The sequence below is a fragment of the Orcinus orca genome, chromosome 6, assembly GCF_937001465.1.
Source record: "Orcinus orca chromosome 6, mOrcOrc1.1, whole genome shotgun sequence".
In the NCBI taxonomy this organism is placed as follows: Eukaryota; Metazoa; Chordata; class Mammalia; order Artiodactyla; family Delphinidae; genus Orcinus; species Orcinus orca.
This window is the reverse complement of record NC_064564.1, coordinates 76,020,704-76,036,834: the sequence shown is the minus strand read 5'-3', so window position 1 is coordinate 76,036,834 and position 16,131 is coordinate 76,020,704. Positions and strand designations below refer to the sequence as shown.

The window sequence follows — 16,131 nt, the reverse complement described above, 5'->3', positions numbered from 1 at the left end:
ACATCAGCGCGCCGTCGCCAAAGGCCGGCAGCAAATGAGCGCAGGTGGCTGCGGCCCTTCGTCGTACTCTCGAATGCGCAAGCGCGGTCGTTCCGGGTGCTCGGAAGACCTGGCGGAGCCAGGCGCTGATGGAGGCCTGAGGGCGGCGGGGGCGGGGCGCGCCGCGAGCTGGGGGCATGTCCACGGCGGGCGCCGTCTAGAGGAGGGCCAAGCAGCCGCCACCACGCTTTCAGTCGCGGCGAGACGCAAGCGAGCCAGGCCGAGGGCCGCGGCGGCGATGCAGCGACGGCGGCGCCCTCCGCCGCCAGTCTCTCAGCTGCCCGAGAGCTGCGGGGGAGGCGGCGGCAGCCGCGGAGGAGGCGGCGGGAGCGAGGAGGTGGAAGTGCAGTTCTCCGCCGGGCGTTTGGGCTCCGCCGCAGCGGTTTCGGCGGCGGCGGCCACGCGCAGCACAGAGGAAGAGGAGGAGAGGCTCGAGCGCGAGCACTTCTGGAAGATCATTAATGCCTTCCGCTACTATGGGTAAGGAGCCCGCGGCGGACCCCCGCTCAGCCCGTCGGCGCGCCCGCTGCTTGCGGCTGACCCGTCCGCACCGTGGCGCACGCCGCGCTCGCCCTCGGGTCGCCACGCCTCCGGGGCGTCGGAACCGGGCCGCCTGAGCTGACCTCCGCGCCCCCGAGTCATCTCGCACCACCTTAGCCCCTCCCGGCGCTGCACTCTCGCGTGGCTGCCGCGCCGTCTGTTGCTCAGCCTCTTGTCTTCTGATCTCTGGATCAGATTAGCCCTCTTGCCTTTCCTTCCTCGTTAAAGGTTTGGCTTGAGGCGGGTGAGGGTGACCGGAAAAGTGCTGTAAGAATTTCAGATAGAAGATGGTGGTGGTAAAATCGTCCAGTGCTGGGCATGATTTGTATGTATTGTCGCTGTCCTGCAAACTGAACAGACGGAGAGCCCAAGTTCACCTACACGTGGGATGCCGTAGGATGTTTTTTTCTCAAACTGTTGTAAGTTCTTGTGAGAGCAGCATTAAGATTTCCGCCCCTCACACACCCCCCACCCTTGGCGCTGCGAAAACACAGCACTTTTGTGATGAGCGAGTGAATGATGCTGCTCAGTGCCTTTAACTGGTGGGTGAAATTAAGATCGGAGATGGTCCGGATGTTCTAAAATTTGCAGAGTTTTTAAGGGGGGAATGAAGGAAAGCACTGTAGGAGCCGCTTTTATGATTTTTTTTCTGCAAATATTTATCGAATTCTCACTGTGGGTTGGGCACAGTGGTAGGACTTTTAAACTTCCTAACTTTCATTTTTCTTGTAGATAAATCGTAAAGTAGCTTAGTCACAAAATTATAATTCCAAGATCTGAAAGGGACTTAAAACAATTGGATTTTCAGGTAAAGAAAGCACTTTTATTCGTGTGAGAGATGAGTACACCGACGGCAATGTTCTGAGTCTGCAGTTGGAATCTGATAGATGTGACCTCCTACTGAAGTAAAACTGTTCCCTTAGATGGGCTCCTGCTGTGCTTTATGCAAATTTTTAAATATTGGTTGACTGACCTCCTCAAGGGCAGGGACAGAGCCTTATTTATTTTTACGTTGCCAGTGCTTGGCATGTTGTTGGAGCTCTATTTTTAACAAATAAGACAAGTAGTAGCAAAGAAGTACATTTGTCATTCCCAAATAGTTTGTCAATTTGTAACTGATGGTTAAACTAGTTTGTTACTATTCTGAATTTTAAAACTTGCTTAATGAAAGCTTAAAGTTACTTCAGACTCTGATTAAATTGGTGACATGAAGTTTTGAAGTTGAGACATCTTGATGAAATAATTTACTAATTAAACTCGGGCATAGGAGCCATGGATTGCATTACTTATGGAGCTCAAAAGGGAATTAGTAACATGGGGATTTGATTTAGTATCAACGGAGTGAGGAAGGCAGACAACTGGAGCATTGAACTTGTTACAAGTATTGTGTCTGGAAGAACCATGCAGCGAGGGGAAGAAGATGACAATAGATAGCCAGAAGTGTTAGCTGCAGAGAAGTCTGGTATATTTTACTGTTGAAAAATGTAGAAAGAATACTGGGAAATGTCTTGGGACTATTGTGGACTCAGTTAAAATGTGTGTTTGTACGCAGTTCTAATATATTGGGACTAATTTAAAATTGATATTTACGATTGAGTATCAGCTGGGCCTTTTTGTGGGGGAGGGCAGGGGATTTTGACCTGAAACTAGGACCTAAGTGTGGCAATATAGAAAAGGGCACTGTGTGCACATTCTGGTGGTTGTGATACAATTTCCTATACTCTCCTCCCTCTTCTTTACCACTTCAGTGTGGGACAGAGGAAAATTTCATTTTTAACAACAATCCTTTTTATTTGCATGTACTCTCAATGAAAAAATTGAAATCCCTGTACTGAAAATAGTATACAATTAAAAGTATGTTTAGGGGTATGGGAAGAATTGTGTAGCAGAAAACACTGGATTATTACATTCCAACATTTTATAATCTTCTAGACCTGTACTGTCCAATACCATAGCCACTAATCACATCTGGCTGCATTTAAGCTTAAATTACTTAAAATTTAATAAAATTAAAAATTCCTTTCCTCAGTCTCACTAGCTACATTTCAGATGCTCAGTAGCCACATGCGGCTATTGTCTGCTGTATTGGGCAGTGCAGATGTAAGCCTTTCCATCATTGTAGTAAGTTCTTACGAACAATTCTATTCTAGACCTTTAGCAGATGCTTCCAAATTTCAGACAGTTTGGTTTTACTACTCACTGCCTTTTTGTCAATATATAGGAGATTTAGATAAAGGTCATAAGGCAAGAAATGTCTTTTGGTTAATATTTTCTCTTTGCAAGAGAAAAACAAATATCATATATTAACGCATATATGTGGAACCTAGAAAAATGGTACAGATGAACCGGTTTGCAGGGCAGAAATAGAGACACAGATGCAGAGAACAAACGTATGGACACCAAGGGGGGAAAGCAGCAGGGGGGAGTGGTGGTGGGGGGATGAATTGGGAGATTGGGATTGACATGTATACATTAATATGTATTAAATGGATAACTAATAAGAACCTGCTGTATAAAAAAATAAAATTCAAAAAAAAAGAATTATCTTTCCAGTGGCTTCCAGTCCTGTAGTTTCTACAGATTTTAGATGACATATTCTGACATCATTCTTAGATGACATATTCTGACTGACGTAAAAATGATGATAGCATTGTACTGAATAGCAAAAAATGTTAGCCTTAAAATACTGCTCTTGTTATGAATGGAGATACCTACTCACAGAAGAAATACTACATTTGAAATATCAAACGTCGTCAGAAATGTCCTACTTTTAGAAATAGCAGTTAGGTGAGATCTTAAAAACTGAGATGTAGAGCTCATTTTTACAGGTGAGGGGATATGGTGAGCACCTTGCCTAGGGTTATACGACCAAATTGTGGTAGAGTCTGGCCTGAAATCCAAAGTCATTAACTAAAAATTTACCCTGCATTAGTAAGTAGTGGTACTAGTAAGACAATTTTAACCTTGGGCATTTAATAAATATTTTAAATGGATTGAGACAGACTCTCCTCTGAAAAGGTATGCTTCCGTGTTTGGAATTGTAGAATAGTTCAGCAGGTGCAGAGGAATGGGTCTATGACCTTAGCCCTTGGCTAGATCCAGCACTGGACCCACTTTGAGTCAGAGTTGGGGTCACTGCTGAGATCAGCCTTCTAGAGAGAGCTGGAGGTAGGGATACCCTTGAGGAAATGTGGCTGCTGACTCTGTTCTCCTCTTAGGTGCCCAAGGATGTAGCCTCTTAATGCTGACTGAGTTCAGAACCAAGGAGAGTCTGAAGGTTGTAAAACATTCCTTTAAATTAAGGTTGGCAAACTTTCTTTAAAGAACCAGGCAATGAACATTTTAAGCTCTGAGAGCTAGGTCTCTGTTAAAACTGTTCAACTGTATGCTTGTGTGAAAGCAACCACAGGCAGTATGCGAAGGAATGAGTATAGCTGTGTTCCAGTAGAACTCTTTACAAAAACAGACAAGTAGCCAGGAGGTCATAACTTGCCCACCACTGTCTTAAAACACATTGATAATGTAAGCATTTACAGAATAGTGAAATTAGCCCCAATTTTAATAGTATAGTAAGGATTGGACTCTTCTCAACTTTGATAAGACCTCACTTATTTCAAGAGAGTATGTAGATGTATGTTATGGACAGCTTTGCATACCATTAAGTAACCAGGGGTTAAGGGATATGCTGCATCTCATCCTGCTCTGTGTAGTTACATCACTTTCTTTGTTGTGTTTTGTTTTGGTTTGGCTTTTTGTTGTTGTTTTTGGCTGCATTGGGTCTTTCTTGCTGCGTGCGGTCTTTCTCTGGGTGCGGCGAGCAGGGGCCACCCTTCATTGCAATGCGCAGGCTTCTCATTGCGGTGGCTTCTCTTATTGCAGAGCATGGGCTCTAGGTGCGAGGGCTTCAGTAGTTGCACGCCGGCTCAGTAGTTGTGGCTCGCAGGCTCCAGAGTGCAGGCTCAGTAGTTGTGGCACACGGTCTTAATTGCTTCGCGGCATGTGGGATCTTCCCGGACCAGGGATCAAACCCGTGTCCCCTGCACTGGTCAGCGGCCTCTTTAACCACTGCGCCACCAGGGAAGCCCCATTACATCACTTTTATATGGAATTAACAGAACTTTTATATGGATTGGCTTTTCTGACCAATCCATAACTTACTCAACTCCCCTGCACTTATGGAAATAAGTAGTCTCCAAGGAGAACCAGAAGTGGTGCCGAGGGAGCATAACTGAACATTTATTGATTGCTTTTTACATATGCTGAAATATGGAGTTTAAATAGTGACAAAGATGAGTTTTGTATTTTAGAAGAATTTATCTGATTGGAGGTGGGAGGGGGTTAGGTTGGGGAAAGCATATGTAGGTAGCAGGCCTCTCAGTTTATCTTTGGGAGACATAGTGAGGGCCCGAGGTAAAGCATTGGAGGAGGGGGAATATGTAGATAGTTTTATGAAGTAGAATCAAAAGGATTTCAGGCTTCTTGATTGTGTGTGCTATGAGAAGAGGCATTTTAGGATGACTCATTAATTTCTGACTTGAGTGGATGTGTGGTGTACCATTCATCAACATCAGCCATATAGGAAGATGTGCAAGTTTTTTTGGTGGAACGTGTGCTAAGTTTAGTTTGGAAATGCTGAGTTTTGAGGCATGGTGAGAGGGAGTTGGTGGGGTATCCAGTGCCGAGGAATTCTAGGAAAGGATTACTGTGAGACTATTTAACCTGTTGACAGTGAATTGTAAACTGTTGCAACTCTGCTGTTTGCCCACTTTAAGTAGTTATTTAGTGTCATACTCTACTGATAGGAATGTAAATTGGTAAAATCTTTCTGAAAATCAGTTTGTATCAAGAGCTTTAAAAATACTTATCTTTCTGGTCTGGTAATTCTTTTGGGAATTTGTGGTAATTTTTTTTTTTTTTCTAAAATATAGACAGATTTTGAACACAGAATTTCACTGTATAGACAAGTGAAAGTATCTAGATGCCCAATGTTTGGGAAATAGCTAAGTAAATTTTGGTTGCCTAAGATGGGATGATGATGAGCAGCCCTTATAGTCATTTGTCATATAGATATTTGAGAACTTTTTTTCTGACCTGGGAAAATTCTTTCGATAAGGATGAAGAATTACAAGTGTTTCTAAAACTTTAATGTGAATGTGAAGCATTTGGTGATCTTGTTAAAAGGCAGATTACATTTCAGTAGGTCTTGCATGGCACCAGAGATTCTCCATTCCAAACCACTTCCAAGTGATCTGCTGTGGTCTGTACCGCATTTTGACTAGAAAGGTGTTAGATGACTTTGTCTTAAACAGAGAGAAATATGCCAGAAAGTTAGAAGTGGTTGCCTCTAGAAGAAGAATTATTAGGAATTTTTTTCCTCCTGAATACTTTTACTTTTCTTCATTTTTCGTATTTTCACTGTGTACACATTAAGTTATATAAATTATGACTATGATAAAAATCATATGACTATGATTTAGGCACTGGGCTAAGTGTGTTGTGTGCTTTATTTTGTTACACTTTCAATGAGATCCATTAAGTAGGCAGAGGAGTATAATGGTGTCTACCTCGTGGGGTTTTATGGAGATTTTTCAGAATAATTCATTTTAAGTGACTTGGTTTAGTGCCTGACATTTATTAAATCTCAATAAATCATAGCTTCTGTCATCATCATCATTGTTATGTATTTCCTTGTTTTGGTATATGAGACTGTTGAGCCACAGGGAAAGGAAGTAACTTGCCAAGGGTCACATAAGCGAATAGGTAGCATAACCTGGGTTTCAATCTGGATCTGTTACACTCCAGAGCTCTCTGTTGTACTGTCTCCAGGGGGGAAAAAAAGCAAACATTAGTGCAGCCACTGCCTACTTGGTTTCACATTATCCCTAACCACCCCTAGAATACCACCACACGCAATCTTCTAAAAATGTGACCAGGTTTTTGCTTCAGTTTTGTCAAGTTTCTTCAGAACCTCTTTAAATATGACTGTTCGGAAATTATACAGTAATTTGGGCTTCCCTGGTGGCGCAGTGTTTGAGAGTCCGCCTGCCGATGCAGGGGACACGGGTTCGTGCCCCAGTCCGGGAAGATCCCACATGCCGCGGAGCGGCTGGGCCCGTGAGCCATGGCCGCTGAGCCTGCGCGTCCGGAGCCTGTGCTCTGCAACGGGAGAGGCCACAATGATGAGAGGCCAGCGTACCGCAAAAAAAAAAAAAAAAAGAAATTATACAGTAATTTGACATATGATAAAATGACAGAATTATTTGGATAAATAGAGAGACTCAGGCAACCAAATGAAAAAGAATATTTTTCATTTCCATTTAATATTGAGTAAATGCTAAAGGACATTTAAAAGAAGCATATGCATTTATGTATTTGTTTATTTGTATATGTAAAATGTAAAGAATGATGTAGTGAACGCGTACCACCCAGTCTACAGAAAGAACATTATCTTATCCTTTTCCCCTCATAGGACATCATTTTCCTGCATTTTCGTTTCCTTACTTTCCTTGTAGTTTCTCTACATATGTTTAGTCCCTACAATATGTTTTGTTTCTGAGTTTTATCCATATTATTGTGTGTAGCTGTATTTATTAACTGTATTCTGTGTATAACTATACTGTATTTTCTTCGTTCGGTCTACTGCTGATAGACTTTTTGGGTTGTTTCCAGATTTTTTGCTTGTTATTTCTTACAGTGCTGTGATGAGACTTATTCATGTGTCATGTGCCCGTTTGCAAGAGTTTCTTGAGTATGTGTCTAGGTGTACGATTGCTTGGTCATAGGGAGTCTGCATATTAAGCTTTACTAGGTAATGCTAAATTTTCTGAAGTGGTTGTACTAATTTACGCACCCACCATCAATCAGTATATAAATATTCTAAATCTTCCGTACTTTTACCAGTATTTCATATAGTCAGGCTTTAAAATTTTGCCCATCTGATTGATGTAAAATGACATTTTATTTTGAGTATAATATTTAACTTTTAAAAATGATGTTCTTTTTAGGTTTTATTTCTTTAAAAAGTCCTCAAAGTGACCGTTAGAGTTATCTGGAAACTTTTGGAATACAAAGTGTGAATATCGTCATGTAAAAAGCTATAGAATTTCAGTTTTTCATTTGTTTACTACTTTTGTAGTATATAAGATCTTTTACAATATTTAAAAAAATTCAACTTGGTTGGCTCTTAATAATTTCAAAACACATTTTGTATATATTCTAAAGTAACTTCAGAGCAGTATTCTGCTACTTGATGGAGAAATCTAAAATTTCTAAAATCAAAGCTGTTCTGCTGAAAATTTTAATTTTGGAAATTGAAATCATAAAAATAAACATGTTGTGCATTAATCCTCTTTATGTTTCCTTTTTTCTCCCTTCTAATTGGTGCAGGTGTTTTAACTATTTGTCTTTTGTTTGGTTGCTTAGAGAGTTTGTAATAAGATGAAAATATACGAAACTTCGTAAATCGATACCCTTTAAGAAACCAAAAGATTGAAAATGACTGGACAGTATCCAACATTATAAGGAAATAATTGTACAGGAAGAGAAACTTCAAATAAGATTGGCCTCTGGTGAGAATTCTTTGCCAATTTAAAAAACACCTTTTATGTTTTAGCACCAGTATGCATGAGCGAGTGCACCGAACAGAAAGACAATTTCGATCACTCCCAGCTAATCAGCAGAAACTACTTCCGCAGTTTCTTCTTCACTTGGACAAGATCCGGAAATGCGTTGATCATAATCAAGAGATACTACTCACCATTGTGAATGATTGCATACATATGTTTGAAAATAAAGAATATGGAGAAGACGTATGTGCAAGTTTGTTCTATTTGTTTTTATTTTAGGGTTTGACTTCTATATTTTGAGATCTTTATCTTCCTGGATTTCATTTTTATGAAATGAAAGAGTCATTGGCTCTACTTAGAGAATGTTTTCACTTGTATGTTCAGTCATTTTATTAGGTTTAATAGAACAGTATGCCAGAAACTGGATTTGTTCACTGATTTTTTTCCCCTAAAAGTACTAAGATAATTGTGGGCATTTTGATACACTTTTCACATAGTGTTCCGCCTATTGTGGCATATGGAGTTAGTGACTTACATTTTTATCAACAACTTTCCGAGCTGTGTGAAATTAATTTCCCTTGCTAAACATTATCTTCAGAATCTTGCATCTATTGATGTTCATCTTTTACTCTAAAAGATTATTTTCCCTTATAAATCTCAAGGGACTGGAAGTAATAGAAACTGAAGTCCTGTTTTTGTATCCACAGGATAGATACAGTTGGGCCACTCCAGTGTGAGCCTTTCCGTGCTGCCCCATCAATGACCTGGAGGCTCTTTCTTTCCTCTCTTAGACGGAGAGAATATTTGGTCTCCATAGCAGCTCAGTTCTGGTTCTCTCTTGAGTAAAGACTGCTTAATTATATGGTGGTTTCATGATTAATGGACCATACTGTATTGAGGGTAGAAGTGAGACCACCAAACTCTTTTCATTTAGAATCTCAAGCTGCACTTGAACCCCGGTCGAGTTGAAAGGCTAGTGACCTACCCTCTAAACCATCTATAAAGCCCCTTAGTAGCATGTTTATTTAATCATATTCAAGATTGATTACTTTCTGAGAAACGAATTGATTTCTGTTTTTTAAACAGGAGAATGGAAAGATTATGCCAGCATCTACATTTGACATGGATAAGTTAAAATCCACATTGAAACAGTTTGTGAGAGACTGGAGTGAAACTGGGAAAGCAGAAAGGGATGCCTGCTACCAGCCAATCATTAAAGAAATTTTAAAAAATTTTCCAAAAGAGAGATGGTAAATAGTATCTTGTTTTTAACCAGTTTCTTTAAGATATATAAGCACTGAGTTTCTCTAAGAGATATTTCACCGTGTTGATTCATTTTTACAAGTTGCTGTGTGACTGTATTTTTTCATGTGTGGGTGTATGCTGTTATATTTGTTCTTGGGTACTTTGTGTGAGATTGCAGTTAGTGTTTTGAATAATTATTGCTCTAGCACTATCGGAAATTACTCTATCTAGAAATTACATAATGAGAAGATTAGATTGAATGTTCATTATCAGCGACATTTTTTTTTATAATTTGCTTTATAGCAGAGCAAAAAGCTGCAAACTATTTTAATTTTCCTCATTATGGCATATTTGTAAACAAGTGAGGGATCTATAGCTCAGAGAACAGATTCTTAACTTTTATATGCCATGAAAACCTTGAGCAGTCTGAAGCTCATAATTTTCATTTTCAGAATAACATAAGGGAATAAAATAACATCCATAGGATTACAAAGAAACCAGTTATTTTGAAATATACTTATGAAAATACTTAAAAAGCAAATGTTATGTAACCTGCTTTTTATCATGTATCACATTAAATAAAAGTCTTGCAGGAAGTGTTAATGTACTTTGAAAAGAACTAAATGGTATATGCTATTTTGAGAATCTCAACAGCTAATGTGAAGTGAAAATATATATGATTTCTATTGGTGATACAGTTACAGGTACTCCTAAAACTACTATTGTTTGTTGTCTACATTCATAATTGACAAAAGAATAATCAGTTAAAGGTTAATGAAATGAAAATGTAATTTTTTTCCACCCCCTTATAGGTACAGTGAATTCTGTCTGTAGACCTCTTTGGTCCATGGATCCCAGGTTAGGAACCTGACTTACAGGTTATATATTTAAAGAGAACCACTGGGTGGAGTTCAGTCTGTTGTTTAAAAGGACCATTGTAGTGCGAGAGGCTCCTTTTCCTCATCTTCTTCCCCTCCTCATTGATTGACATCTTTAAGTTTGGATGTATCCATTCAGAAATTTCCGTACATATGTGTGTGTCCCTTCTCTCCCTCTCTTTTTTGCAAACTTTTTATTTTGAAATAACTTCAAAATTACAGATAAATTGTATGAATTGTACAAAGAGCTCCCATGTATTTTTTTTACCTAAATTCACCAATTCTTAGCATTGTACCTTTGCTTTTTTATTTCCTTTCCTATTTCCCTTCCTTTCTCCTTCCCCGCTTTGTTAGTCTATAGCCGTACATATACACGATAATTACTTAAACTATTTGAGAGATTAGTTTCCATATATCATGCTTTTTCACTGCTTAATACTTGAGTTTTTTTCCTTAAGAACAATGATACTCTTACATAAGCATACAGTGCAGTTACCAGATTGAGGAAATTTAAACTTGATTACTGCTTTCTAATCAATGATCTATATTTAAGTTGCATAAATTATCCTAATAATGTCCTTTATGACACTTATTTTTCTGTACAGTTTAGGATCCAATCCAGGATATTGTGTTATGTTTAATTCTAATGTCTTTAATCTGGAACAGTTCTTAGGCCTTTTTTTTGACTTTCATGACATTAACATTTTTGAAGAATACAAGTAAGTTATTTTATAGACTCTTCCTCAGTTTGATATTGTCTGATGTTTCTTCATGATTAGATCTAGATTATGTGTCCTTTCTCAAAATAATAGATAATTGATGTTGTATCCTTTTCAGGATATCACCTTCAGAGACATGCAAAGTCTGTTAGCCCATCATTGATGATTCTAATCAAGATGTTATTTGGTTTTCCTACTGTTTAGTTACTGTTTCTCTTCTTTTTTAAAAAAAAATAATTAATTAATTTATTTCACCGCGTTGGGTCTTTGTTGCTGAGCGAGGGCTTTCTCTAGTTGCGGCGAGCAGGGGCTACTCTTCGTTGTGGTGCGAGGGCTTCTCATTGCGGGGCTTCTCTCGTTGCAGAGCATGGGCTCTAGACGCTCGGGCTTCAGTAGTTGCGGCTCACAAGCTCTAGAGCGCAGACTCAGTAGTTGTGGCACATGGGCATAGTTGCTCCGTGGCATGTGGGATCTTCCCAGACCAGGGCTCGAACCCATGTCCCCTGCATTGGCAGGTGGACTCTCAACCACTGCGCCACCGGAGAAGTCCCTGTTTTTTTTTTTTTTATGGAAGTAAGCAGATAAGTACTTTTTTCTTTTTAAATACCTCCTTTTTCATACACAAAATGGAGCATACTATATATTTTATTTTGCACTTTCCTTTTTCCACTTAATCCTCGATTAGCTCTGTATCAGTTCATGGAAATTTTACCCAATCTTTTTTTTTTTTTTAAAACAGTTTCAGAATACTTCAACCAGTCTCTTATATTTGGTTATTTAAGTGAAGTAGCTGGCAGTATCTTGCAATTATAATGCTACAGTTAATAACCTTGTGCCTGTATATTTTTGTATTTTTGGAGATGTATCTTTAGTGTAAATTCTTAGATGTGGGATTGCTGCATCTGAAAGGTAAATGTATATTGGTTGCTGTGCAACAAAATACCATAAATTTAACTGCTTAAAACAACACATATTTATTATTTCATAGTTTCTGTGGGTCAAAAGTCTGGGCATGGCTTCACTGAGTTCTCTGTATAGGATCTTATAAGGCTGTAATCAAGATGTCTGCTGGGCTGTGTTCTCATCTAGAGGCTTGACTGTAGAAGCATTGACTTCCAAGCTCACTCACGTTGTTGGCAGGATTTGTTTCATTGTGGTTTCAAAGTAACCATGTTAAAGGAAACAATTCAGTGGCATTAAGTACATTCACAGTATTGTGCATCCATCATCTCTGTATACTTCTAAAATGTTTTCATCAACCCAGAATAAATCCCATACCCATTAAACAGTTACTTGCCATTCTCTTCACCCCATTCCCCACCTTTGTCAGCAGTGTGATGAGATGTGGTTTTCTTTGTGTTTCTCCCACTTGAGGTTGGCTTTGCTTTTGGAGGTTTGAGTAGATAGATATCACCGAATCAATAATTCTTTGCTCTTATCTCTTCACATGTTTCTCCTACCTTTTTCTCTATTTCTTTCTCTTAGGGATGCCAGTTACATGTATATTAAACTGTTTGCTATTGTCTCTCAGGTTTCAAGTGGCTCTTTTTCTACATTGCCCCTCCCCGTTAACTCGTTTTATATTTTAGTTTGGATAATTTCTATTGACTTCACTTGAACTTCACTGATTCTTTATTATGCCAGTCTGTTGATAAGCCCATTGAAAGACTTTAAAATATGTTTTATTTAGTGAGCCTTTCACATGTAATGGATGCTGATCCACCTTGTTTGAATACTTTTATGTCTGTGTGCCATGTAGATTGTCTTTAGCTGAATAAGTATGAAAATCACCCAATGTATTTCTGCTTGTGACCAGTAGTTTTTTGGCATGCTGTGCTGTAATTATGTTCTGAACACACAGGTGAAGGGATAATAGATTCGTTGTATACTTTTGATTTTTTTAATCACTTAAAGCTTTCATAATTTTTATTCCATTGTTGATGAAGTCATGACACTACTGATGTTCAATTCTATAAATATTTCTTCAGTCAAGTGTATAGGGTTCTGGGTGTGAGACCCAGAAATAGCTCAGTAAGCGAGTAAATTTGGACACCCCACAATTGAATTTATCATTATTTCAGCCATGTTGTCAGACTTAAAAAAGAAAAAAAAAGACGACTGCTTATTTCTGCATGTCCAGATATCTAATGTACAAGATTCAGATGTAGAATCGGTAATAATTCACTGCCTTTTTGTGTGTGCTCTGCAGATACGATTTAGAAAGAAGTTTTTTAGTGACGTGTTTTTTCTAGAAAGAAGTTTATTCTTAGGCTTCAAAGCTAGGCAGATTTCAAATATTCAACTACAGATATTTCAGATTTCAGATTTCAAATGCTTGACATATATAGTACTCACTTGACAAGCTTTTAATTTACATTTTTATTGTCCATAGGCTTTGTTAATGCATTTTTATACTTTATTATGTCTGGATTGAAGATGATTTTCATAGATAAGATTGTGTGATAAGATTTGACTCTCTTTCTTTTTTTGCATGTGTTAATCCATTGTTAGATATATGATTTGCAAATATTTTCTCCCATTCTGTAGGCTGTTTTTACTTTCTTGATAGTGTCTTTTGATGTACAAACTTTTATAATTTGAAGTCTAGTTTATCAGTTTTTTTCTTTTGTTACCTGTGCTTTTCATACCATATCCATTAAATCATTGCCAAATCCAGTGTCATGAAGATTTTCCCCAATATTCTCTTCTAAGAGTTTTATAATTTTAGTTCTTAAGCTTAGGTATTTGGTCCATTTTGAGTTAATTTTTGCATATGGTATCAGGTAAGGGTCTGACTTCATTCTTTTACATGTGAATATCCAGTTTTCCCAGCACCATTTGTTAAAAAGACTGTCTTTTCCCCCCATTGAATTGTCTTGGCACTGTCCTTGAAAATCAATTGACCATATGTGACGGTTTATTTCTGGACTCTCTATTCTATTCCATTGGTCTATGTGTCTGCCCTTTGCCAGTACCATACTATTTAAATTTCTGTAGCTTTGCAATTTTTGAAGTCAGGAAGTGTGATTCGTACATTTTATTCTTTTTCAAGATTGTTTTGGCTATTTGGGGCTCCTTGCAATTCCATATGAATTTCAGAGTCAGTTTTTCCATTTCTGTGAAAGAGGCTATTGGAATATTGTTAGGGAGTGTGTTGAATAGGTAGATTGTTTTTGGTGTATTGATATCTTAATAATGTTAAATCTTCCTATCCATGAATACAGGATGTCTTTCCATTTATTTAGGTGTTCTTTAATATCTTTAAGCTTTGTTTTTTAGTTTTCAGTGTACAAGTTTTCAATGTAACACCTCCTTGTTTAGATTTATTCCTAAGTTTTAAATTCTTTTAGATGCTATTGTAAATGGAATTGTTTTCTTAATTTCCTTTTCTGATTGTTCATTGCTGATGTATAGAAACAACTAACTTTTTTATGTGTTCATCTTGTACTCTGCAACTGCTTAATTTGTTTATTAGCTCTAGTAGCTTTCTTCTGGATTCTGTGTTTTTCTACATATAGGAGCATCTCATCTGTGAATATAGTTTTTACCTCTTCCTTTCCCATTTAAATAGCTCTGGAAGTACATAACAATACATAGCAGTGGTGAAAGGGGGCATTTAGCTCTGGGTTTTTCATAAATACCCTTTTTTATATTGAGGAATTTTCCCTGTATTCCTGTTGTCCTGAGAGTTTTTGTCATGAAAGAATGTTTTGTCATATACCTTTTCTGTGTCAGATGAAATGATCATTTTTTTTTCCTTTGTTCTATTAATTTTCTTCTATTCTTAAAGCCTACCTTTGTTTACTTTAATAAATGTTACAAGTTTTTTTGTTAATTTTTATCGATAGTCTTACCTTAAATATTTTACAACTATTAGAATTATAATCTAGTCTCATTATTTCCTTATTTTTCATACTTTTTATAAATATATGTTTTCAGTTTAAGGAACTTTTATAAATATTGCTGCTTCCAAAAATATATTCTTAAAGTTCCTACTTGGTGCACTCTCTCAATGTATATACTGTTTATAAAATAATGCATAATATAGTTTGATAGCTTTTGTAAACATAAAATCCAGGTATTTCTCAAAATTCAAAATATCTTTGTTTCTGAAAAGCAGGTTGTGAGATAAGACTTTTTACTGTTGGAGTATACAAAAGTTTGGGTATTTTTGGAAGGCCAAATGCTTAAGTCAGCATAATTTCTAGCACTTTAAACATGATTCGTTCATACTCAGTGATCATTGAATCATGTGTATTACCATGGTATCCAGTCAGCGTAACAATGTTAGCTGTACTAAAAAGGCATGTCATTGTTAAAGGTACTTACTGAACTAGCACAAGTATTATTTTACTATTATTTATCTGTTATTGTTATTATTATTTTAAAATTTATTTATGTATTTTTGGCTGCATTGGATCTTAGTTGCAGCACGTGGGATCTTTCATTGTGGCACGCAGGCTCAGTAATTGTGGCGTGTGGGCTCTCTAGTTGTGGCGCACGGGCACAGTAGTTGCGGTGCGTGGGCTTAGTTACCTCGCGGCATGTGGGATCTTAGTTCCCCAACCAGGGATCAAACCCGCATCCCTTGCATTGGAAGGACCACCAGGGAAGTCCCTGTTATTGTTGTTGTTATTATTATTACTGTTGGCAGATACAATGTAGACTGGTGAGAAAAGGATGAATTCACTCAGTGTTTCTAACATTAACTCTTAATGTTTCTTTAAAATAAGTAAATAATTGAAAAAATTTTTGAATAGGTAAAACATTTTGCAGGGTTCAAAATTTTAAAGGTTTCAAAGGATATAAAGTTTCCTACCCAGCTACCCATTTCCGTTCCCTGAAAGTAATCAATGTTATAAAAGTGGACATTGATACATGAACTTTAAATGAAGTGCACCAAAATATCAAACTTTATTTTTGGCATTCTGGTACCCAATGGAAAATTTACATGTTTCTTCCTATGTCATTTGTTTTGCTTGTTAAACTTAGATTGGTTTCCTTATAATAGATAAGATGAGCTATTAAAAAAAAAACGTAAAAAATAAACCTAATAAAATACAGCAAAGTCTTTATCCGTATTAAAGTTATAACTTTGCCATAAAAAGTAAACTCCGAGTCCTGGAAAAGGGAAATAATTATAGC

The 16,131-nt window shown here is 37.7% G+C and overlaps 1 protein-coding gene across 3 annotated transcripts in view; it reads left to right on the top strand.

Moving 5' to 3' along the window:
- The first annotated feature begins 34 nt into the window (after positions 1-34).
- The window catches only part of CARNMT1 (carnosine N-methyltransferase 1), a 40,367-nt gene continuing 24,270 nt past the window's right edge, over positions 35-16,131 (top strand). For 2 of the 3 annotated variants that reach the window (XM_033440260.2, XM_033440259.2), the window contains exons 1-3: positions 35-519; positions 8,192-8,387; positions 9,231-9,394. In XM_033440260.2, the coding sequence (XP_033296151.2) occupies positions 35-519; positions 8,192-8,387; positions 9,231-9,394 (845 nt within the window). Of the gene's footprint in view, positions 520-861; positions 999-8,191; positions 8,388-9,230; positions 9,395-16,131 lie in introns of those variants that run through there. The other variant, XM_033440261.2, reaches the window with a different exon arrangement.